The sequence below is a fragment of the Plectropomus leopardus genome, chromosome 7 (genome assembly GCF_026936395.1).
Source record: "Plectropomus leopardus strain MGB_pleo_1.0 chromosome 7, ASM2693639v1, whole genome shotgun sequence".
Taxonomy (NCBI): domain Eukaryota; kingdom Metazoa; phylum Chordata; class Actinopteri; order Perciformes; family Serranidae; genus Plectropomus; species Plectropomus leopardus.
The window spans coordinates 20110874-20136912 of record NC_142182.1 but is presented as its reverse complement, the minus strand read 5'-3'; the positions used below and the strand labels follow the sequence as shown (position 1 = coordinate 20136912).

At 37.4% G+C, this 26039-nt stretch overlaps 1 protein-coding gene across 2 annotated transcripts; it reads right to left on the bottom strand.

The window, feature by feature from the left end:
* Positions 1-714: 714 nt before the first annotated feature.
* Positions 715-22381, bottom strand: LOC121950743 (ceramide kinase-like). 2 transcript variants are annotated; one of them, XM_088080163.1, is made up of 14 exons: positions 22041-22381; positions 17677-17715; positions 16020-16160; positions 15646-15768; positions 15431-15556; positions 15273-15339; positions 14832-14977; positions 13902-13976; positions 11526-11678; positions 10775-10880; positions 10519-10598; positions 9402-9607; positions 9069-9283; positions 715-8986 (listed from the first exon to the last, which is right to left on the bottom strand). In XM_088080163.1, the coding sequence occupies exons 1-14, from the start codon at positions 22174-22176 to the stop codon at positions 8899-8901; spliced, it is 1701 nt and encodes a 566-aa protein (XP_087936289.1). In that variant the 5' UTR covers positions 22177-22381; the 3' UTR covers positions 715-8898. The 2 variants fall into 2 exon arrangements, with proteins under 2 accessions (XP_087936289.1, XP_042352776.2); XM_042496842.2 differs by lacking the exon at positions 17677-17715.
* Between the last annotated feature and the right edge of the window lie 3658 nt (positions 22382-26039).

Genomic DNA, 26039 nt, shown 5'->3' with positions numbered 1-26039 from the left:
ATTATCTAATCCACAATAAAATAAAGTGATTCATACTGGGACTTGTTTTTGTACTTAGTATAAATAAGATAGCAGAGTCCATAAAACAGCAAGAAACATACTAAAATCATTGGAAATTCATAAAATCCTAGCAATGTCCTAAAATCTGAGAACTGTCATAAAATCTTAGAAATGTTCTGAAGGCCCCTGGCCTCCTGTCATTTTGCAAAAGTGGCCCCCAAGCAAAGCACATACAACTACTCACACAATTACTGCAGTATAATCTAATCTCTCTAATCTAATCCGTTTATCCAGTCTTTTGCTCAGCAGCTCCAAAACACATGTATTTTTGCTATAAATGTTAGTAATTTAAAAATAAACTGAAAGTGAAACTTATATGTTGTCTTGGAAGTCAGGCCTCAATAAGGATTTACCAAAAAATGCAGGTACTTAGGTAGTATTAAGCATGAGACTAGATAAATGAGACATGGATTAAACTACATGAATTGTGTGACAGTTTGTAAAAGGATATTTGACATCATTTTGCAGTAGTTAAATCTGGTTCCTGGTCAATCATTAAATCAGTATGATCACTGTTTTATGTGGAGGCATGCAAGAAAAAAAAGTTTTCTTCATAAATTCAAGGCAACACATCACAACTAATTGATGAATAAGGTATTCCTTTAAATAATTACTTCAGTGGTGTAATGATAAATGATAAAACCATTGACTGTGTGCATGGAAGAGTTGAATATGTCTTTAATTCCTGATAATGAAACAGCTACAGCAGAAGGTAAAGATTAGTTACAGCTCAGATTACAGCTAGAGGTCGACTGATTCACTTCATCAAACTAGTTTTTCAGCTTCAGATTAAACTAGTGTGTAAAATAAAAATATTCCATTAGTTGGAGAGGTTGAAAGAATCTGAAAGTTGAATCACTTTAAACTCTGAGAACTAAAGACAGACATTTAAGTTTATTTTGACATTTTAGAGATAACTATACAATCGTGCATTCTACATTTTCTAAGTGCTGTTTGCAAAAAAAGTTAACAGAATACTAGTGATCTCATGATTTTGTCAATCTACTTGTTCAGTTATAATCTAGGTTTGTAGATATTTTACTTTGTGCTGCTTTTAAGTCAAAGCACTCATAAAAACAGCAAACATTTTATGACAAAATCGCTTAATTTCAATATTTTCACTGCAATCAGTGGATTCACTATCAGGAATAAATTTAATCGTCAAGAAGAATTAAACTTAAAAATGCAAATCTTCACGGTCAATCACATCCAAAAAGTCTTAACAGTGTTGAACTAAGAGGGAATTGGGAGCTGGGAAATTGGGGAGGCTATCATGTCAGCTGTTTGTCACCAGCAGTTTTATACTTAACTGCTCTCCACAAAGAGATGCAGCATTGTCTTTTGTTCCTTTCACTAACTTTGCGTCATTGTCCAGTTAGCATTGCTAGTTTGCGAGACTGTCTTCTAAAATACGGCCACTAATTGTTATGCAAGCAGCTTATTGCAACCCATTTATGTTATCGTTAGGTCGCAACCTTAAGTGGCTGTTGTTAATTTAATGGGAGAAAAGGAGAAAGTCAGATTGTACATTCTATAAAGACTAACAATATTAAGAGAGGAGGTCAGGGTGGTTGATGGGTCAAAAAACACAAGACTTTAACCCAGGAGATACCTGTTTGTGTCCTGAATCAAGCCAAAAGTTAACGTTGAGTTATCTTAACTTTATATGACATATGTCACATGACACACCTCAGGATACCAAACATACTGATTTTAACCCAAACTTAGACCTTTTTTGTAATCCTGTAACCAGGTGGTTTTGGCGCAATGGGGACTCTTTCACATTAACCCTGTATTCTACCAGCGAGAGTAAAGAGTGGTATACTACCTATTCTGCAGTTTAGGTATAACACCTGTTGTGGCGCTTTTTTGGGAAACGCTCTTGTGGATCATATTACAAGGTAGGAGCACTGCCTTTTTTAAAATTTTAGTAAAGATGCACAAATGAATTATGCTATGCCCTATCTTGTGTACTCTTTTCTGTCAGATTGCAAGATCAGCTAGTAGCATGCAAGCTAGCTTGACAGATAATTCATGTGGCTGAACAGGCAAGATACAGCCTCTTAGCAAATGAGCTTGCTATGTGGACTTTTATAGCTGGCTAGGGCATGTTCTTGGTAAAATAGTATGTTAGCGGTTAGCTCATCAGCTAAAGTAGCTTGCCATGTATTTACCATGTCACCAAGCCTCCAGCAGAGACCCTTTTACGAAAACATGCAAATCAATTTGCCCGTTCATAGGTTAAACGGCCACTAAAATAGTACTAAAGCGCAAACACATTTAATGTATAATTATAGGCAGCTTAATAAATATATTCATCCTCTCCTAATTAAAAATCCACATCAGTCATCAGTCGACCTCTGTGTGCACATGACATACACATTTGGTTTGTTGTTGTTTGGAGGTTTTACAGCAAACATTTAGACTTGATTGTACGTCAATACAAAATTAAGAGAAAAATTAATATGGGACAGACAACTGAGCTAAAAGGTCTTCACAGGTCCACTTGGATCCAACAAACAATAGGCGTTTTCAGACTGTAGGAACATTTTCACGGTTTCATAGTTCATAGTTTCATCAAAATATTGTTGCAAAACATCATGAATGCCACAGTGAAGTTGACACTGCTTCATAATTTAGATATTTGTGTGAAATTTTGCCAAAATTGGTATATGAATTTTTGAACATTTGTAAAACATTGTTGTAAGATCATAAAGGCCTCTACCTTGGACCACCATTTTTTTATTCTGAAAATTATTTTTTGGGCTTTCTATTCTGATCAACTCATTCTTGACTCCAGGTGGATGTTTGTGCCAAATTTGAAGAGATTTCCTCACGGCATTCTTGAGTTATTGTGTTAACAAGAACAAGACAGATGCAGGGTCACAGTGACCTTGACCTTTGACCACCAGTTCATCTTTGGGTCAAAGTGAATGTTTGTGCTAAATCTTTAGTAATTTCGTCATGGTATTCTTGAGATATTGCATTTACTAGAACAGATGAACAGACAACCCAAAAAACCCATGCCTATAGCTAAAAAACTCAGGAAGAGCGAGTGAGGAGGGATCCCTCTTCCAGGATGGACAGAAGTAAAACAGATGTCGTAAAAAACAAATAAATACAGTAGAAGAAAAGAGAGAAGAGAAAGAGAGAGTAGGAGAGATGCATAGCAATAATGGTAACAATAACATAACAAAAAACAATAGTGATAGACATAAAATTAATAAATGCAATTTATGATAGCATGTGATGTTACATGCAAATGCTTCAAGTGGCGATAACAGTCACATGTATTTTAATAGTGGAGTCATGACGAAAAATAATGAGGAGTTTTTCCTTAGTCGATGAGGGTCTAAGTATAGAGGGATGTCGTATACTATAAAGTCCTCTGAGGCAAACAGTGATTTGTGATAATGGTCTTTTTAAAGAAAACTGACTTGACTATGGCTTGATTGTCGCCAGAGCAGAGGCATAAAAATGGAAGAAAACATGGAAAAATGGACTGACAGTGAAGTCCAGGTTTATCAGAGCATAGATCCGATAGGGAAAAAGTTTGACTCACCAAAGTTAAAGTTGGTATACCAACTGCTGGCTGGTTCAAACAGACAGAGAGCTCTCGACCATTGGTAGTCCTAGGGCTCCCCAGTGGTCAGTTCCTCTCAGGGATTTCTCAGAACTGTTTGATCCAAAATGCCTATTACAGTCGGTCTAATCAGGTCCTCTAAGGGTCCTGTTGAATTGTTGTTATATTGTATATTTATTTTCTCTCTGTTCAGGTCTGGTCAGGTCCACCACATTCAAGTCTAAACTTCTTCCAGTTTATATCGAAGCAGCTCTAACTTGCCCATTTGGATTCAGTCTTCTGGTACTTTTTTGATTGGGTCCAAGATTTTAGACCTGTGAAGACCTCTATGTTAAGCTACAACTGTCAGAGACAGACAGACAGACAGACAGACAGCTACATCATCAAACCCCGGCTGGTATTTGGTCAAATTAGGATCAATAGAAAGCTGATTGGTTTGCGTTTTGGAGCACCGTGAGCTGCTACTGGTTCCCTCCTCCATCAGTTTGAGTCCAGCTCGAATTCAGCAGAGGGGAAACAGGATTGCTTGTCAACAAACAGTACACAGATAAACAGCATATACAGTCTGACAATCCAGTGCTGATACTCAACTTTGGTTCTGGTTCATCTCTGGGTCAGAGTTTAAACTATTTCCATTTAGTTTTGAAAGTGTTCTCGAAAAATAATATTATTTCAAATCTATTAAATTTATCACCCCTAAGAGCTGCAATGTTTGCCACCAACATCCTCATTATTTAGAGTCCTTAGGGAGCTAAAAATATTGAAATTGTCCTGAGGTGGTGGTCTTTAAAATCAAAAAGGGTTCATCCTCCTGTAAGCAGAAATGAGGTCAGGATATTTTATGATGATCTGAAAATATCTGTGGCCCAAACTGACATGACTATCCTGAAGCTTTGTAAAGAAAATGCAACTTCACTGTAAATAACTAAGGAATATGGAAAAATAACATCATAAATGACGCTGCTACATGTAGTTTGTCTTTTCAAATATATCAACCGTGTGGACACATTGGGCTGTGGCTACAGATATGGATAGCATTAGGCTACGATGTGCTCAGAGCTGTGAACTTTTACAATTTAAAACCTATAACGATCAAAGAATTAATTTTTTTTTTTGAGCAGTTGGTTGAATATCAACACTGGACTTTACAGTACAACTTTCTTTAGAAAATCTTCAAATCAATAATTTGAACCTTCCACTTACAAAATAAATTCCTAATTGGGTTTTGTGTGAAATAATCAGCATATGTCACACTGAAATTGATTAATTTATACAGACAGTTTGGAAAGAAGTTCAGAAGTTTGGATTCAATGGAGAAAATTTTGAGTGTTGTGCATAAACATGTTGGCAAAAGTCAAAACCTTTTATTCGAGTAATTCCTACCTTTTTCACTTCAGACCCTCTAAAACAAGGCTATGTCTATTCATGACTCCTTGGTACAGGTTGCATGTCCACTGGTTTTGAGACATTCAGATGAGATGTTTTTTTGTGAGTCGTGATATAATATTTATAATTTTATAAATAAAACTGACTTGACTTGCACATATAGCCCCTCTCCACCAACATGGAAAGAGCTCTGTTCTGGCTCCGGTTAGTTTTGCAGATATGTGCATTTCAACCCAGAAATAAATTAGTTTGATACCCAAAAAATTGGTTCCTTGAGCCAAAAAATAGCAGATTTTTCTCAACCTTCAGTATGAATGGTTATGACATCAGTGGGCTTGTCATGTTCTAAAGGTTGAAAGGAGCAGAAGAAGTGATGCATGCAATAGCCTTCTACATGTACTTTCCCCTAATGGTTAGTCCATGCTTGTTTTTGATTAAAAACAACTGTCTGTAATAACAGAACAAAAGCCTGCATGTTATCACTGCAATCTGCCATCTTGCTACTATAAGTAAAAAAAAGTTGGGCTTTTACTGTGAAAGGTAAATATGGGAGGGGTGAAGCTGTGATTTATTGTCGTGGAGAAGGTAAACAATAATGAAGTTCTTGTCACCTTGGTTCAAAATGCTTCAGACTAGGGAGCCTCCATGTTTTTATTTTATAACCTGCATAAGTATAGGCGCAACTCATAAACCTCAAGTACAAAAGTTTTGTTTACTTTCGTTATGCATTGTGCAACGCCTTCTGTTTATGATGCATCCTTGATTCTATTGGTTACATTCAAAACCTGTGGAAACACAGGCTGGTTTGCTAGATAGCATCAAGGTTTCAAGAATCTGATCTGAATTTGGAGAAGAAGGAGCAACACTGGTGCTTTGAGCTCAATGTGAATCTTATTTGATCCGTGGAAGGTTCAGATGATTAACTTGAGGTTTTTACAAAACAAAAGACACCCAACAGAAAAGTTCAGACCATCACGTCACACTGAGAGGAAATTGAAGTTTCAGCTACTGGTTCAGCTTGTTTTTGAAGTAAGAGTGCACAGTTTGAGTGAAACATTGGTGTTAAAGCAGTACATTTTCAGATGATTTACTTTGAGTCCTGTGTTTGCTCAGTTCATTTGCATATTGAGCAGAAATGGAAGATTAAAAACATTCACATGTGCGCTGTTCAGCTCACTCAGCCACAACCAGCTTGACTGACACAAAATGGTCTTAAGTAAAACTAAAATTTAAGATTTTTCATAATTTCTTTTTCTTCTAAGTTGCTGGGAATTAAAATATGTAAAAATACAATTTCATACTTATGATTCAGCTCAGGTTTTCCTGAGGAAGGACAGAAACATGGAGGACTGGGGACAAATCAATTGGGAAGCAGAAAGTAAAATTAACCTTCACAGACTATCTATGAGAGGAAAGTTCAGCAGTGGAAAATAAATCTCCGTCAACCTTATTTTTCACAAGTACTGACATATGAAGGAGATTTACTTTCTACTTTTCATTAATGTGAATCAACTGATGACTATTCAAAATGACCCTGGGAATGACTGGCAGGTGTCTGGCATCCTTAAAATAAGCAACATATAATTCCAGGATAATCTTTCAATATTCAAAATACTCAAAACTATCCAAAAAGTGCAAAGAAGCTAGCATGTCTGTAACAATGTATACTCTACTTAGATGCAAAATAAATAAAATTTCTCTCAGTTTTTTCTCATAAGCAGCAGGGCTGCACAGAGTCAAAATGCCCACAAGACAGACAAGTGTGAGATAATGGAAAAAACGCCTTGCGATTGGACTTAAGACCAGATTTGAAGACTACAGCACTACGAAACAATGTGGAAAAATGTAATAGTAAAACATAACAAATGATTAGGACTCACAATGAGGATATGGAGTGTAATGATTATGCTAGAGCTGTCACTGGCTTTATTTCAAGACTTTGCTAAATTACACTCTCTTTATGCGTAGATGGTCAAGATTTGTTGAGTGGGGTGACTGGACAGCGCAGAGTGTGCGCATGTACCTAACGGGTTTCCTACAGGCGCACAAGCTCTCCGTCAAATGTGCTTTTATAGATCACGACTTTTGCGTAGGAATTAGCGCACGCTTTAATTTGTGCATACGCAATGGCTATGAACGAGACCTCAGACTTGGTGGAGACAAATGTCCGTAAGACTGGTGGCCAATATGTGGCGAATCCAAGTCAAAACAGCAATGACAAGCCTGAGTCAAAACGGCCACATGACAGAAATGAGTTCAGGTCAAAAAATCTATGTGACCCAGAAAAAGTTAAGTGTTAAAGAGACAGACACTAAAGATTTGAAAGCAGATTTGAGTACTTAAGCCTGATATGAAGGCAGTGACACACAAGGTTTGGGCAATGCAGAAACAAGTCCATGTTGTTTGTTTTCACATTATGTTACAAGATCATCGAGTCAAGATGTAAAGATTGTGGGGGAAAAAAAACATTATCAAACAGAGCAGAACCGGAGTTCAATATTAAAAATAAATCTGTGCCAGACACCCAACAACCATTCAGCATAAACACCCAGAAGAAAATGTGTGACGCTTTACTATCCATATAAATCATTTCCTGATTATTTCTTTAAAAGTCCAGTGTGTAGGATTTAGGGGGATTCATTGGCAGTAATGGAATATGATATAATAAGTATGTTTTCTTTAGTGTATAACCACCTGATAAGATTTTTTTCATTTTTTTGTTTTCGTCACCTTAGAATGAACCGGTGAAAACCTCCTAAATGTCTGGATCAGAAAAAGTCAGCACACAATAACTTAGGAGTGAAAAGGGGTGAGCATGTTGTGGGCTAGCAGCCCATCCCTGAGATGCCAAACCAAGTTGGAGATTCACTGATTTGTAACTGAAAATGGCTTTGCTCTGTGTTTATAGCAGTTTTAATCGCCTGGTTTGTCTGTTTTGTAAAGGAAAAGACCTCTGTATGTAATTCAGGAGCTGTCCTGATAAAAATCTCCTGAATAATGAAAACTGAGGGAAGTTTTAGATGGTTGCAATCTGTTATTCACCACTAGATGCCACTAAATCCCCCTAAATTTTACACACATCACCTTTAAAGAAGCTGTTAGTACAATGCCACAGGGATGACGTTTTTCTGTAGGCCCACCTGGAAGCTAACGTTGCCTAAAGACCTATGGGATTTTTCCATTGGATTTTGGGTCATTGCAGAAAATAAGCTCTGTGATGAAGAAATTATACTTACACGTTTTGTTCAACAGCATAATCTTCACAAACGAACATTTTCAGCATATTTGAAGCCAAAATGCAGTTGCCATAAGTAAAAAGCTCATTTTAGGCTACAGACGAACGACACTACGATGTGTTGCCACCTCTACAAGGCGGTAAAGCCATATTCGGCGCGGTTTAATGTGATGACATTGTGTAGTCTCATTTAGCCACTTGTTAGCAACCGCGTTTTTTAAGATATATAAAGCTACAGAATTCACAGTTGTGTATTCACTGATGTTTTTTATGTCATTGAACAAAACGTGAAAGTCTTATTTCCAGGTTTTAGGACTCACTACTGAGGTACTCTGTTTCCAGGGAATATATTTAAAGCTGTTCAGTATGTTTTAAAAAAACTTCACCCCCTTTCTGTCTGTGAGGAAATCATTGTGGACTTTCAGCTGCAGAGAGTAAAGTGTTGTCGCCTTCCCTACAGCTTGTCTTTGTTGAGTAACAGCAAAACTCATTGCAGAGTCGGTGAAACCTGTGAAGTCTCCTGGTGAAGGATGTGTTGGTGTCACATGACGGCGGCTGCAACAGCGACGTAGGCCCGAGGCTGGAAACAGAGAGACGACTCCAGTGTCTGACAGGGAATAATGGGGGTGTGGGCCTATATTGCACAGGGGTTGGTGAGATCCTCAAACACCGTTGGTTCTTCGATGCCTCGTGCAAACAGCTTGATCAACTGGCAGTGCACTCTGAGAAAATAACACAGGTGTTTAGACTTGGTTAAATTATATGACAGTGGCAGAGTAAGACAATCCTAATGGGTCTTGGTACCTGACATCAATGGCCGTGTGGGTCAGGATCTCGCCATCGCAGTTCCAGCTGCTGTAGGCGGGGGCACAGCCACAAGCCGGGTGGTCTCGGCAGATCTGGCTAAAGAGCTGGTGTTTTCCGCTCTCCCGTAGGTCCAAGTCTGAGTCGGTCTGGCAGTGACGCGGTGTGAAGCGGAAACGCCGAACCCGGTGGACCTCAACAAAGGTCATGTCAAACTGCACAAGAAACAGCAGAAAAAGAGGGATATAGTGAGGGATCCTACCAACTGTAAGGAATCTTGGGATTCTTTTTTTTTTATTATATAGACCATAAATCTGAATACTGATTTATTACCTGGTCGTCTTTGCTGGTGTGTCGCAGGAGGTGTCTGAGGAAGTTGAAACGGGAACATTTTCGGACAAGAATGAGGTCGGTGGTGCCGTCGGCCAGGTGAGCTGCAGGTGAGAGGCCTTTGGGGCTGCGAGGACAAGCACAGCTCATACTGGCAGCGTTTATAGCCAGGAACTTCCCCCGGATTGTCCTCCACTCGCTGTCAGTTTCTAAAACCAACCCCACCCCAAAAGAAAGAATTCACCTTGCTTGTTGTTGCTGCAAAATTGTGTGCATGTTTTAAAAACGTTTGGCTTTCATTGTGGAAAACACTGAGCTTTAAACAACATTGACTACAGAGTGGCAGGAGTTTAACCACAGTCAATAATGAATATACTGAGTTGCACCTAAGACCAGCCAGATACTAATATGGAGAGGAAGAGTGAGAAAAGCAATCCATCTTAATATCACACAATAATTCAGTCCCTCCTGGATTTCAAGAAATTCACACAAATTCAGCCAATCCCCAATCCTGGAGGGACTGACAATATACTGGAAGGCTTTAAAAAGCTGACGTTAAAAGACCCTCAGAATAGCTACCAAATAGTCCCTGAAGTAAGACTGTTCTATCAATTGTAGTTTTTAAGGTCAAGAATGAACTTAGAATTTAAATTTTTAAGCCAACATGAACAAGAATTTCACTAGATATTTTACCATCTGCAATTCCATGATGGGAAAACATGACATAACATGACAAACGCCCACTGTTGATGGTCATCATATGGTTGACAGCTCCATCACAGGTACTAAATGGATGGTTACTGAGGGAAGATTGTTTTGTCAACATTAAAAAATTATCTTTTCATGTCAATGTTGGTGATTATTTTTCTTGTATACAGGATTATCCCTTGGTGCTCCCCAGGGCTCCACTTATGGACTACTTGTATTTCTAAATACAATATATTCTAAGATACTATGTGTAAACCAGAAGGCTTTAGACATGTTGGAGGGTATATTTGTTAGTACTTTTGATAAAGACAGACTTTCAGTTCAGTTCCCCTCTGCCTCTGCTGCTTGATTGGATATTTTAATCCAAAGACAGCATTTAAGAAGCTCCAGACGTGAATTTTGTTGGACTCACCGCTGTCTAATGCTTCATCCGTCTTGTACATGTCAGCTTTCTCTAAATGAAGCCGCCCGTTGTGCTGACAAACCAAACAGCTGTAATGTTAGCACACAAATGTTATTTTAAAATAGGCATAAAAAAGATGGATTATCAGTTCCCAGATCATATAACCACGTCACATCTGTTTTACCTGAACTCATCGGTTTGATCACCTAAACCAAACACTTAAAACAATTCCAAATGTTTCACATCTATACAGAATCTCTCTTACCCAGATCGACACCTGGTGGCATCTCGTGGAGTTCCCATGATGCCTCTGGCTGGGAGGTAGGACACTGTTCCTTCATAATAATGATGAGTCAGGAACATCTTCACACCTGGAGAGGGTCATCAGAGTAAATCATTTGGGACGACCAAGGATTACTCTCATTGTCTATCTCTCATATAGTACTTGCAATTAGATTTACCCCTTGTCCACAACATAAGGCAAGAGCCTGAAACAGTGATACTTAACTAACGGCGCACGGGCCAAATCTAACAACCGATAGGGTGCCGGGGGGACCCCCAATCATTTTAAATTCACAAGAAAAATAAAGTGAATAAACATTGCAAATCTTTTTTTAACTTTCCAAACAGTGCTTGTTTATCAAAAAATAAAGTGCCAACGAAGGATCCCCCATACCCCCTGACAGACCATCTAGCTAAGATTATGTCCTAAAATCCTAGAAAGGTCCTTAAATCCTAGAATCGTCCCAAATCCCAGAAATGTCCTACAATCCTAGTAAAGTCCAAAAATCAGAGAAATATGAAACTTGTTTCATTGCTCCGATTGGTTGTAGTTCTATTTAATTGCATCAGGAAGTAATTTGATCTAAAGCCATTTATAACGCTTTTTAGAAAATGTAACTTTCAGAGGACCTCACATTTATGGTTTAGTCTGGAGATGTCAGGGTAGTAAATAGTAGCATAAAATATAAATACTCAAGCAAAATCAAACATCTGAACAAGTGCTGTTTTCCGACCTGAGAGGTCATATCTAGCAGGTCCCATCCATCTCTTCCTCTCACTGTCAGTTAGCACGTCACCATAGAACCCGTATCCCAGCAGGGAGACGGAGTATCGCAGGAAAGTGTTGTTGTGGTGAACTGAGCACACGTCCATCGGCTGAGAGTCTCCTGAACACACACACACACACACACACACACGTAAACACATTAATTGTTTGTTTTTAAGAAACACAATTAAAAAACTTCACCTGCAACCAACCCAAAGTAACACTGAAGAATTGCAGCATGAGGCTCTCACAGGTTAACACACATTAAAATGTATATTTTCATAAAACCTCTTTATTCTACCACACTGTTTCTGATCTGTATTACTATTAATTATTATCATTAATATTATTATTATTATTATTATTATTATTATTATTATTATTGTTGTTGTTGTTATTATTTTCTCATAGTATTTTGGGGTATATCATTTTTGTATTATTCCATTTGTTTGATTTTATTTGCAGTCCTAGCATGTTTTAATCCTGGTTCTACCATGTACACCACTTAGTAATTTTGTTTGGAAAAGTTCTGTATAAATAAAGTTTATTATTGTTGTTGTTGTTATTATGGCTACTGTTGTTTGTGTATTTGGCTCGCTATCAAGCGCAGATTCAGAGCCACTTTCCTGAAAGAACACTAGATGGCAGCTTGAGACCCTGGGAAACTGTGTATCAATGTTTTTATTACATTTGGTGTGACTATATTGGAAAAAAAAACAGGATAACAGGATTTGCACCGCAATTTTGGCATTATCAATCACATCCAGGAACACTGAACAATATTTGGAGAATGTTTTACAAAATGGCAGAAATTACAGTGTATATTCAAAATCAGAAAATTAATTTTAAACATCTGTATGATAAAACAATATAAGATGATTTAGAAATTAATATCTTTTGGAAAATTAGACCAATTTCAACTCTCAAGTCTGTAAATTTGAGTGGGGCTGCAACTACCGACTATTACATTCTGTTTATTTTCTAAATAATTTCGTTAATCATTTGCTCTATAAATCACCAGAGTTCAAGATGACTTCCCAAGTTTTGTCCGACCAACAGTCAAAAGCCCAAAGGTATTTAGTTTTTTATTTATGCACGATCATGAAAAAAACCCACTAACGATTGACAAAAAGAAACCTGGCATTATAACTTGGGAAATGTAACTATAATGCGATTATCAAATAATAGACAGATTTTTATATGTAAATACATATTTCAGTTCATATTTTAATAATCAAAAGTATTATTTGTTAATCAACTAATCATCGCAGCTCTTCATTTAAATTTTGTATATAAGGTGAGACTGTTTAAAATGGGCAGAACCTCCATCAGTAGATGCAAATATTTGAGAGAAATGCGTGAATATATCACTGACAAAATGTCTTTTTAAAAGCTTGACAGAAATATCTTGCCAAATAACAAGATACGCACATAGCGCTACATGCATGTACTTACGTTCTTTGCGATTTGTTATTTTATATCCTCAAATTCTGTCATAAATGTAACTTTCTAGACTGCCTTGCCTCATTATCACTTTATCTTTGTGTCCTTTTTGGTTGCTATGTTAACCCTTTGGCTACTAAGCGAATTTGCTTGATTCATTTTAAAAACATGGGAAGAAGTCAATGAGCAAGGAAAGAAGAAATGACCCAAACATTGTCAAGAAATTATTTGAAAGGAAATAACCTGAAACTTAAAAAAAAATGAAAGAAAGAAAGAATAAACAAGTAAATGACCTGAAAAGGTGCTTAAAATATAATACTGTGACATAGTTTAAATATACAATTATGATCATTATAAATCTAGTTTTTCCTTAGCTTTTTCCCCCTGAGAATTTTCACAGCTTTTTAAAACTCTACTCTACCACACTAATTTGCTCAGGGTTTAAAGGTTTGTATATTTGTGAAAGGCGTCTGAAGGCAGCACAAGAAAAGTGATGTTGCTCCAGGTTTCAAAGCGTTAATTGTACTGCTGTGATCACATCATCCTTTTTATTTCTTCCATTTGGATATCAGTCTAACATTCTTCAGTTGTCTCTACTTTCATTAATGTCTGTACTGTGTTTGAAAGTGCACGAGCCCAAGAAGACCAGAGGCACATTCACCTGCTTCTAATAGGGATCCTTCAAAAAATCAAAACAATGAATGTGTAATGTTAGGAAGATATTGACCAATAGCTGACCAATAATTTTTTGTTGTTGTTGTTTATTATCCTCATTTTTATTAGAGGACCTTCATTGACTTTTGACCTTCTTGAGGCTTTTTTCGTGTGCATAACATGTACAACGTCTGGTGCTGAAGTGAGTGATGTTATAGCTGATATGTAGTGAAACCAGGTGACTGACCCACAATGATGTGCAGTGCAGAGGTCACGGGGTCGTTGGTGCCCACAGTGGCGAAGCAGATACAGTCAGTTGAACCTGAAACAAATAAACAAACAGATTGTGTGATGTTTCAGTGAGGTGAAGAGCGAGACTGATGGTTCTTACAGAATTAAATATTCTGACCATTTTCATAAATGATGCCTTTTTAGACACAAAGTTTTAAAATTGCACATTTTACAACAACACTGCTGCACCGAACACCAGCAGCCATTAATTAACCAGGTGAGCTGCTGCTTCTGTACTGCTGCAGAGAAAATTAATGTCTCCCTGATGACTCTCCATGTGTGTGTGTATTTATAGAGCACTTAAGCAGAACAACAGAAAACAAAAAAAGGACACAAACAAACAGGACAGAACAAGCTGCTGAGAAATGAGGCCACAGTCAGTACCTGCATTTATACCTCGGTAACAGAGAATCCTGCGCTCTGATTGGCCTTCAGCTGTCTTTCAGAATGACATCAGCATTCATCTCAAACATTGTTCATGTCAGCACAGTTTTAACCTTTGTTTAAAATCAGAGCTTAAACTACTTTAACCCTCAGTTTGAACGTTTTATTAATAGTAACAGGACTTTATTTCTAAACTGTGCAGAGACAAGCCAAGAAAATTGCTGGAAGTGCTTATGTGGACCTTTAAAACAGTATCTCATTTATGTCTGTGGACCATAAAATAACATTTTCACAGACGTTTTCAGTGACTTTCAGTGACTGACCAATACAACCTCTTCAAAAATCATCTGAAACCCAACCAGTAACTAATGGAACCATCTTACTGAAATCTGTAACCTTCTCAAGAACTACTTCAACATTGCCAACATTTAAACCACCAAAATAAATAAATAAATAAAATAAAAAAAGCAGAATTTCAGATTGTCACATCAGTGTTTCTGACCTGCAGGAATGATTCCAATGCGAAGTGAACAGGGAAGCAGTGCTTCATCCGGACAGTTTGGATCTACTCCACTGTCGATCTGCGTCCTCCAGACCAGCCCATGGATGATCTCACTGAACATGCCGTCCCCTCCGACACACACCACCCTGGGCCGGGGTCAAAGGAAGTGTCAACATGAGATGTTTTAGGGTACAGATTGTTTTTTTTGTTTTTTTTGTTTTTTTTAGATTTTTAACAGAAACGAAAATGTCTCTGCCTTATCAGCATGTTTAAAGTGTAATCAGTATACTTTAAGCGTGAAAAGTCGGCAGAAGGTGGGTTCTCCGTGGTGCTTTTATTTTAGCAGGTAACCTATATCAGCTGTTTTACAGTGTATTTTGGGCTCTTTGATGTGATATAGTTCATTTAAAACTTTGTTTTGGGAAGAACCTCAACTCTCACCCATCAAACTTCTTCAGCTCCGCCTGCGTCCTCAGGTGATCCCTTGCATAATTGGCATACTCTGTCACTATGACAACAAACACATGGACACAACGTGCATTAGATGTAAAATCCCAGACATGGGTAGCCCAAGAATGGGTAAGGGATATGAAACTTACCGATGACATGTGTGGAGACACCTGCTTGGGCGAACAACGGGGCTACCTTCTGTTCGTAGATGTGTTTTCCCTGTTTCTTTCCGCCGTATGGGTTGATGTAGACCAGCAGGTGTTTGGGTCTGTTGCCTATAAACAACAACAACAGCCACGTTAGTGATCATTTCTGGCCACAGTCTAATGCGTGTTTGTGAGTGTGTGTTGACATTAAGTCGTACTGATAGCTGCGAGCTGCTCTCTGATACTGTTGACCCAGTGTTGACACAGCGCCCCCTCTGAACATGTGAAGGTAACCTCAGCACACCGCCAGCGGTGCTGCTGACATCTCTCCACGTACAGCACTGAAAGAAAAAAAACAAAACAGATACACACAGAAACAGATTAAATTTCTATTTTATAACTGACCATCCAGTGATTAACGAGGGATTAAATTATTATTATTATTATTATTAGGGATTAAATTACTATATTTACAGGTGTATTTCCAGATGTTATTATACTATAGGTACAGGTGTGTTTTCATGTGTGATCCCATGTGCGTGCACAGGCATGTTCCCAGATGTTTTGTTACTGTGTTTCCAGGTATGTTTACCTGTGAAGGCCTGCCTGCAGTCCTTTCCTTCTCTCTCCTTGATCTTTTTCCAGCTGCCATCGTCTCTTCGTCTGCTGCCGTTCTCCTCCTCTTCCTCTCTGACAGAGATGATCTCTGACACTGACACACTGTGACACACACCTGCGCGCGCGCGCACACACACACACACACACACACACACACACACACACACACACACACACACAGAGTTTTGTTGGTTAGTTGTTTGAACATCGGTATTTTGGAGCCTCTCTGAAGCACATGAATGCACCACGAGTTTCAGGTTTCAGAAGATATTTAAAGAAATGAACTGAAACCTGAACTGGGACTGAACCACAAGAAGAAAAGATTCAGTGTGGATTGAGAAAGAGTTGTTTCAGGTTTTGAACAGTCTGATCTAAAATCTGAGCTGAAGTGAAACCAAAACTTCCAGATTTTGTTCCAGAGGTAATGAAACTTCATCTAAAATCACACAAACAACTGGGACAAGAGAACATTTTTCGAGTGGTTGAGAGCACCAAGATAAGACAAACACATTGCTTTCGCTTTCACAGGCCACAAATTGCTGCCCAGTGCAAGGAAAAATAAGTTTTTATATTTGAGGATTTTAAAGTTTTGCTTAAAATGTGTTGCATAAATGTAAATATGGCATGTTTTCCATGTAACTTAAGTTAGGGAATCTTTTTAGTTTTGCTCAGTGATTTGGAAAGCATTGTATTCGATGTCTCCTTCTGCCACCTGTGAGCCATCGCAATAAGAGTAAACATTATATGTTAATTCCACTACAGGAGAGACTCGATGATCTCTGCAATTAGTTGGAGAAACATATGCGCATGTATCTGTATTCGCATCTGCAATCAGCCTAAATGGGCTAGAAAACATTGGCATATCAGATATAGGCAATAATCCAATATCGTGCATCACTTCTTTAGTTGTAGTCTTTGTGGTGTGTTCATGTGCAACTTTTTGGCCCAGACACAGGTGACGTGGTAAATCAACAGTTGGCTTTTGTCGCTGCTCGTTCTGTGATGTCAGTTTGGTGTATCTGGACCTCAACACACAGACATGACACTGATATCCGTCTGAACCTCTCACCCTCACAAAGAAAGAGAAGATCACCCAAAATGTTGAACTAGTCCTTTTAAAGAAAATATGTGATCAAACAGGATTTTTTTTTTGTCTGAAAGCAGCAACACATGATTCTACAAACTAAACAAACTACAGCAGAGGTATTAAAACTACTCAGCCACACGACGGACACTGAACCAGAGGCAGCAAGGAGGGCAGCATGTTTCTGCTGGATGTTGATGGAAAACAGCAACAAAACTGACACCATCTGCTTCTCTGAAAACGAGAGTTTTATTCCAAAATGTGAGTTTTAAAATGAAAGTTTGATGGTTCAACAGGACTCTGGAGTTTGGATTGGATAAGTTCTTTTTTTAAGATTTTAGTTAATATTTAAGATTCCTGATGAGGAAGCAGGAAGTGAAGATTTGCATCATTTTGGAACAGAACTGCAGGTTCAGCTTGGGAACAGGGTTCATAAATGAGCCATCAAACACAGAAACATGTTTCTAAACAGCAGCACCACAATCACTTAACCTGCACTCCGGCAGGTGGAGGTGGCCCACTGCATTGTGGGATCTAAATCTCCTACCTGAGTCTGGTCGATGAAAGAACGAAGGAACACAAAACCCTGCAGGAAAACCAAATGGTTACCATGAGCTCCACAGAGCAGGGGCCACACAGGAGACCCTCAGCCTCAGTTTTTCCTTGCCTGAGCAAGTTGATGCAATTAGTTTCAAAAACGCAGGAAAAAGGCAATGAGCAGCTTGGTAAGAAATGTTCCTCAAATTGCAAGAATTTCATAAATTTAGAAAAAAAAGCTAGAGAAAATGTCTTGGGAAAAAATAATATTTCTAATTATCACAATTACATTATAACAAGATTATATCACAGAATTATAATTTAAGCACATTTCCCCAAGTCTTGATTCCCTTGTATGTTTGGGTTTTTTGACTTTCTTTTAATGTTTCTTTTTTTGTTTGTTTTATTTTGTTTGCTGTTGTTATGTTTTTACTAATAGACAAAGAAAAGTGTGTTTTTTTCTTGATTTTTTTTTTTTTTTTTTACAAATTTCTTGACAATTTCTGGGTCATTTCCTCTTGTGTTGCATATTGCCTTCTCCCCATGTTTTTGAAAGAAATCAAGCAAATTTGCTCAATTTTCAGAGCGTTGAAAAATTAAAATAGTGTAAAATTAATTTACTAGAATCACTTTTTGGTATAGCTCGGTTTAGTTCTTCTCTTTCCTTGGATCAGTCGCTGATAAACTGCTTATGGTTTATGAGGGAATTTTGGCAGTTTTTTAGTTTTCCGTGATCAAGAGAAAGTTGAATTCAAAGGGTGTACAGTTGTATTTATTGGTTTGATAAGGTTAAATAGGTGTAAGAATATTACTTTTAATATTTTGTGGGTTTCTACTCTGTATTTATTCGTGTGAAAACCTGTTTATGCCTTTTGAAACATTTATATTTTGCACCTATTTATACCTTGCTGTATGCTATTTTCCGCCTGTTATTTAGTTTCATATTTAGTTCATATTTGCCAAATGCTGTATTTTATATTTGCTTTACATTTGCTTTTTCTGCTATTGCACGCTATTTACCTGCACTCCTTTAACTTTGCATTGCAACCATTGCACAGCCATTTCCCTTGGGAATAAATATAAATTAATTTCTTATCTGATCTTAAAGGTTCACTGTGCAAGTTATGACACACTATGTCTTCTTAATATGTAATTCTAAATTAAAAATTTATGAAAACAGCAGCAGCAGCAGCAGCAGACAGAAAGCAGGTCAGACATTAAACATTAACACTTGAAACACAATCACAACACAAACACACACTGCTGTCTGTCAGGTTTAAACATCCTGCAGCTATTTTTGTTGTCAACACGATAACAGAAACAGCTGGACTGTCATCACCTGTGAAAAAAAAAGTGATAATAAGGAGCTTAACCTGTTCACAGAGACAATGTGAGGTGGGTGACAGGTCTTTACCAACATGAATCTCTCCCGACTCATTAAATGTGAACACATTCTCTTTTTTTAACAGAAATAAGTCAAAGTTACTCGCCTGTGGTTATAAACACTACAGAATCGAAAATCGACTTCATCCCCCAGGAATAAACGACCGAGCTTCAAATATTGTTGTTTCTACAAAGCTTAGGCTAATGCTTACCTGCAGAAACATCCAGCAGCTTAAATAAATCTGACTGCAGTCTGCCTCAGCTGAACTGATCCAGAATCAGTCAGCAGGTCACAGTGAAAACAGCCTCAGTCTGATCTGCTGCTTTGCATTTTCAAATCGTCAGTTTACTGAACACAGCTCACCTGTTTGACTCACGGCACACCTGGACAAACAAGGAGGGTCTAAAGATGAGACGCTTCTGAGAAGCACTTTTTCATTTAAAAAGTGCTCTGTAAATAATGATTGTATTTAGATAATTACTACGAGAAAAGTTCAAAAAGTAATTCCCCCAACTCAGTTGCAAGCAGATATTTTTTTTTATCAAACTTGTTAAAATTTGGTACACACATATCTGTATTGATCTTCTTGAGATTAATGTAAAACAATTGTTGCACACAGGAATTTCAGCAAAGCTCGACAGGGCCACTGCTCCTGAGGTTTTTCAGACACAAAAAGCTGTCATAGAATTACTTTTTGCAGAGGGAGAAACCCCAATAAACATCAACAGAAGACTGGAAAATCTGTACAAGGATGAAGACAAATTAGGATGTTGGTCGCCGTTGATCAATGCTGCAGCTCCAGAGTCCAGAGAATGGCATTGGAGACGGCCCGACGAATCCCATTACCTATCGTATGTTTTCTTTTTTCAGCTTTGACTGAAAACTCCTTCCACCAAATTAAAAAACACATTATTTGACTTTGACTGTTATTTTTTATCTAAATATGTATGTTCGTTTTTCTTGTTACCGGTCTCCAGACAGATCATGGCTCTGTCTGTAATTATGGGAGGAGAATGGGATCACTAGAGCCATGATCTGTTTGATACCAATAACAAGGAAAAATGCATTTTTTTCTTTTTCTTTAGAGCATCTCATCAATGGAACTCAATTATGGAGTCCTGATCATATCATTCATTTAAGTGTGGTGTTAAGAAATGCTTTATTGAGAACAAACAATTGATACTAAGGTATTTTTACCTAATATTGAAGCAACTGAATTTGTTTTCTGCTCATGTTGTCAAATGGGGTTGTATAAGCTTGACTTGTACGTGTTTAACTGTATTGTGTATCTTTTTACCTCAGTGTTTAATGTCCTTAACCATTGTGCATATTGTATTCTGCATATTATTAACATCAACATATTAACATCAGGCAAAGGGACTCCCAATGGAAACTAGCTCTCTAGCTAATGCAGGTGCATTTACAATTATTTAAATGTATTAATTTAATGAATGTACATTGTCCCTTCTTAAATAAAGATGAAGTAGATTTTCAAGTGATGATACACTAATGAAAACATTCTTAATATATTCCATTTCTTCCAATATATCCTCCTAAATACTTCACACTGGATCTTTAATATCTGAAAAGAAGCTCCAATTATCAGATAAATAGTAAAAAGTAGTTGCTACAAATGCACTTCACATGAAACAATCATTCTATTGATTTGAGCCACTAGTATAGTAAAGAGTCAAAAGTTCACTGGTCCCAAAACCTGCAAGGAAAGCAATGTGGCATATTGTTTTTTTCATGCTGGTAATAAGAGTACTGCAGCTAAAGCACTAAGAGAAGCCAATAACAACAGAGATGATTATAGGATATAATGGTTGCAATCTAAATATTTTCACAACACTCTTTGCTTTTCATGGAAAATTTCTTTTGAGTGAAGACTTAATGGCATTTAGGTAAACAGGCTTAAAAATGCTAAAATTTGACATTTTTTAACAGTAAAACCAGGCGGTTTTTAGGTTACCAGGTGCCATAAAATAATCACTTATGCTACTGTGTGTCACCCTGTCACATTTCAGACATTTTTAGTATTTTAGTCACTTAAGAAAAAAAGAATATATATAAAAAATGCTGTGAGTCTATGTCAGCCACAATATTCCAGAATTAGCCATTATTGTTGCACACACGCACGTCCAACGTAGACAATGTGGCACCAGGGAAACTGGCAACAAAACAACAGAGACAGCATGGCAGAAAGGTTGGACAGTCTTTTGTAGTGAATAGCTAGGTTACAGTATAATTTAATGAATTAATGACTGAACTGATAGATGGATTTAACTGTTTAAGAAACTAACATGATTGTCCCATTTTACCTGAACACATCATTAGAGTGAGATAGGGCTTTTTAGCTTGTTAAAAGCTCCAGAGTTTCTCAATTATTTTACTTAACCTCATATTTTCCTTGAAGAAACATAGCAGATAACCATAAGTAACTAAAATTGACAGGCAAAAGGTGGGTTTCTAGGTTATCTACCAAAAACCTTTTACCTGATTTAACCCAAATTCAGGAAAAAGCACAACATCTGCTTCTGAAATGCAGTAAACAGAATTATTATATAGTGATGTAACTCAAGCAGAGTAACGTTACAGGTACCTCAAAGGTGAGAAGTATGAAAATATGTTTAGTTTTAACTCCTCTATTTCTCCACATGACCCTGAAAGTTAAATCCTGTAAAAAATGCGTGAGGTTTGGTTTGTATTGTTCCTCTCTGCCTGCAGCCTCTCTGTGACCTCCACATACTGTGCATTATGTAACCGGATATATCATGTCTCACTTATTGTTTACAGCCCGGACTTCATCATGTTGTGTTAAATACATTAACGAGTGCGTTATCTCCAGGTCCAAACACATTGTCCAATGTGTCCTCTGTTTGTCCTTTATGTCCTTTGTTTATCACACAAGATACCGCGGTGTGTTAAGGGCCGCCAACTAGAAAGATAAAGAGACACAGACATAAACAGACACATTATCTGGGTCTTACTGGGTCTGAACGGGTGGTACACCGGGCTGGAGACCCGTCTCTTCCAGGTGAGTAGGGACCGGCTCAGGCTCACATCGTACGCCGCGTTTCTGACGCGGAGCTCGGACAGCAGCAACAGCCTGCCCGGCCTCTCCATCTGCGTCTCTCCGTCCTGCTCCTGTCCTTCAGCCGGCTGAGGAGGCAGCAGCAGCCCGGGAACGGTTACCTTCGTCCGGGCATGTTCTCTATGTGTCTGGAGAGGTTTCAAACCCCCAAAATAAATACCGAACAGCTGTTGTGTCGCCAAAAGTCCGTCCGTGTAGCGGATTTTAACTCTGGATGTTTTTTCTCTGACAGATAGCGGTTTCTTACCGGAAGTAGGAGGAGCCTGATGGTGCATTCATGTGCTACCATAAAACTCTGACTATTCTACATTTTTTGTTATTCACCTATTTTGGGGATTTTACCCCTATTCACGCCTGTTTGTTAATAATTGTATTAACAGAAAATTAGACACTCAAATTGAAATATAAATTATTTCTCTATCTGGATATTTTGGGGGGTTTCTATACACATTTGATTTTTGTGAAGAAACCATCATTCATCTTGGTTGCAATCTTGTTGTCTAGCTGTTTCGTCTTTAAATTGCAACTAATTGCTCACCAAAGATATCAAACCAATACATGATATTAAGTGGACCAAACACTTGGAATCAAAATGCTTAATTATTAACAATTAATATATATCTTAAAATTACATCATAAAGGGGATTTTCACAGTCACATCTATCCATGGAGTTGAGATTGGTGTCGCAATGGACCCTAAGCTTTCTCAGAAAAAAACTTCTATAAAGATGAAAGTGTCCAAAAATATCAAACATTTCAAAGTGCATGTGATTAAAGTTGCTGGTCAACAGTGATTTTGATTTTTTCAAAAATAAAGGAGGGGCTTAACCAACCTTAAACATCTCTTCATCATACTGATTTAGTCTTTTAAAATGATTTGAATTATTCTCCTACATTCTCACTGACTGGTTGTTTGTGTTGTTGTTAAATTACAACATTTCCCATAGTACATGAATGCATCAAAAATCTCTTGCGTCTGTCGTCAGACACGTCATCACATCCCCAAAAACAAGTTTTCAGCAGTCTAAAATGAGTCCAATTGTCCAAAGAAATGTCCAACTAATTCTTTAAGTGTAATGTACGCTTGATGTTACAAATAAATAAACTTCATAATCCTCAGACTTCTGACCACTTGGTTTTTATCACCGGCATTTACTTGTATTTTTTTTTTACATTTAAAACCTAATTACATTTAATATAAAATTATTTTAATACTTAATAAGTACAGTAAATATCAGATACTTTAAGGCCTTTGCTCAAATAATATTCAAATAGTAATTCAAAAAGTAAATTATGGCTTTCAGATACTTTATCCACAACTGGTAGTTTTACTTAAAGAGTCTGAATTCTTTCTTCTCCACTGATGATAATAATAACAAGTTTGAACATCTACTGGTCCATGACATCTGAGGAAACTCATATGAGCTCCAGAGCCAGTGAGTAAGTAAGCCTTGAGTGGAGCTTGTTTGGTCAGCTGTTCAGGATCAGCTGTATGTTTTCTTCACTATATACCTACACCATGCCAGTGGTGTAAAAAGTCCTATTCAGATCCTTCACTTAAGTAAAAGGACCATTACAACAATACAAAAAAACTTAATTACAATTCCTGCATTTAAATTCTTATCAAAGTGCAGTAGTATTATCAGCTCAGTTTACTAATGGATCAAAATAAAAGTATTATTCTGCAGTAAAATGTCTCCTGTGACTGATATGTTATTATATGTGACATTAGTAGATTGTTATTTCTGATGCATAGATGTGTTGACAACATGTTACTGTTGTAGCTGGAGGTGGAGATAGTTTAACTGCTTTATATACAGGTTCAGTCACAAGCTAAAGGGGTTGGCCCCTTGAAAAATAAACTCTTGTCCTGAAACACAAATCTGCATTCATTTTTTAAAGTTTTCCAATAAAGTTTTCCTCTTGGTGAAATGTTGGATAATTTTACTGGTTTTGGCTTCAAAGTTTTATTTAAGGGAGCAGTGTGTAGAGTTAAGCGGCATACCAGTGAGGATTTCATACTGCATCCAGCTGAAACCTCACCCATGAGGAAATACTCAGGTGAAGTACCTACAAGTTATTTTTTATGACGGGAACTACAACTAACAACTGCTAATCACTTTGAAAGTATAAATTCACATTATTTTCAAGTGTATTTGTAAAACATATGCACATGGATTTCAGTGTATCATTGTAAATGATCTGTGCAGTTCAGCTGAAGCTTGTATGAGGCTTCATAACTGTTTTTGCAAATGTTTTTGATTACTCAATTGTATTTCAACTGTCTTTTCAAAGCCTATATTTAGGTTCAGTTTGGGCCTATTCATCCTTAAAAACATGCACTGATAACACTGATAACCACAGTTTATTCTGCCACTTGAGCAGCGACTGTTTTTTTAATGGTTCTCAATAAATATATGTCCTTTCCTTGACCTAATTAATATCTAACAAAACAAAATTTGTAGATTTTCTTTTTCCATTAATTTTGTTTTTGTTTTTTAAATGGAAACAAAAAAAAATTATGTGACTGATGCAGTGATTCCACAAGACATTTTTTTGCAGGATTGGAAGATAGTTTCGGGATTTCCAGACAGTGTTGCTCCGCTCAGAGCCAGCAGGAGGTGCTGCTGTAGCACTCTCTGCTCTCTTTCTCTCTCTCTCTCTCTCTCTCTCTGTGAGTGTGTGTGTGTGTGTGTGTGTGTGTGTGTGTGTGTGTGTGTGTGTGTGTGTGTGTGTGTGTGTTCCGCTCAGAAACTGTTTTCTGTTTTTGGTTTCAGTCATTTTCCCTTAATATGATGAGTTTAGTTTGAATAAATAAGATCTAAGCTCAAATTTTTAACTCTCAAATCCCTCAGAACTGAACAACTCAATAAAACCAGACTGGTTTTAAATTCCTGATTTACGAGTGTTGACAATTTAAACTCAGCCTGCTGGGTTCATCTTGGTTTTCACTCAGGTTACATTTAATTAATGCTTTTGTGATTTAAATGAGAGTACTCATAGCTCTAGTCGGCAGGGGAATCGTTACACGCAGGATAGATATTTTGTAAATGCTTACTCTGGCGTGTCTTAAGAAGTAGGAAAACCAAATATTCACAAACATTTAACATTAACAGAACTGGAGGTACAAGTTTTTTTTTTACCGGGCAGGAAGGGGATTGAAAAACTAGTTTGAAAATAACTTAAGCTGTCACACAAATGTAGTATAGTAGAGTTAAAAGAACAATATTTGCCTCTGAGTACCTCTGTTGTGGACAATAAGTATATAAAGTAGCACAAAATGGAAATTCTCAAGGAAAGTAAAAGTACCTCAATTTATTTCAGTACAATACCTGAGTAAATGTAGTATTTTACAGTGTAGTATTGGTGCTTTTTCTTTGGTAAAGGATCTGGATACTTCTTTCAACACTGCATTGTGAGCTGGTCTTCACTCCTCCAGACTAACTTAGTGATACTCAATTTATGGCCCGTGGGCCAAATCTGGCCCCAAATAAGGTAATAGTTGGCCCCCCAATTTATTATAAAAATGAAGTGATTCACACTAATTTTAGTATACATAAGGTGCCAGAGAGCTAAAAACACCTTCAAAATAGAGCTTGTTTATCAAAAAATGTGCCAGTGGAGGATACCCCACACCCCCTGACAAAGGTCCTGGCTAAGCCTCTAATTTCCTAAAATCCTAGAAACATCTTTAAATCCTGGAGAAAAATCTTGAAACCATAGAAATGTCCTTAAATTCCTGAATTGTCCTAAAATCTTAGAAATTTCATAAAATCCTACAAAAATCCTAATCCCTAGGAATGTCCTTAAATCCCAGAAACATGTATGGGATTTAAGTATGCTGCTGCGACTGGCCCCTGGCCTCCGCTCATTTTGCAAAAGTGGCCCTCAAGCA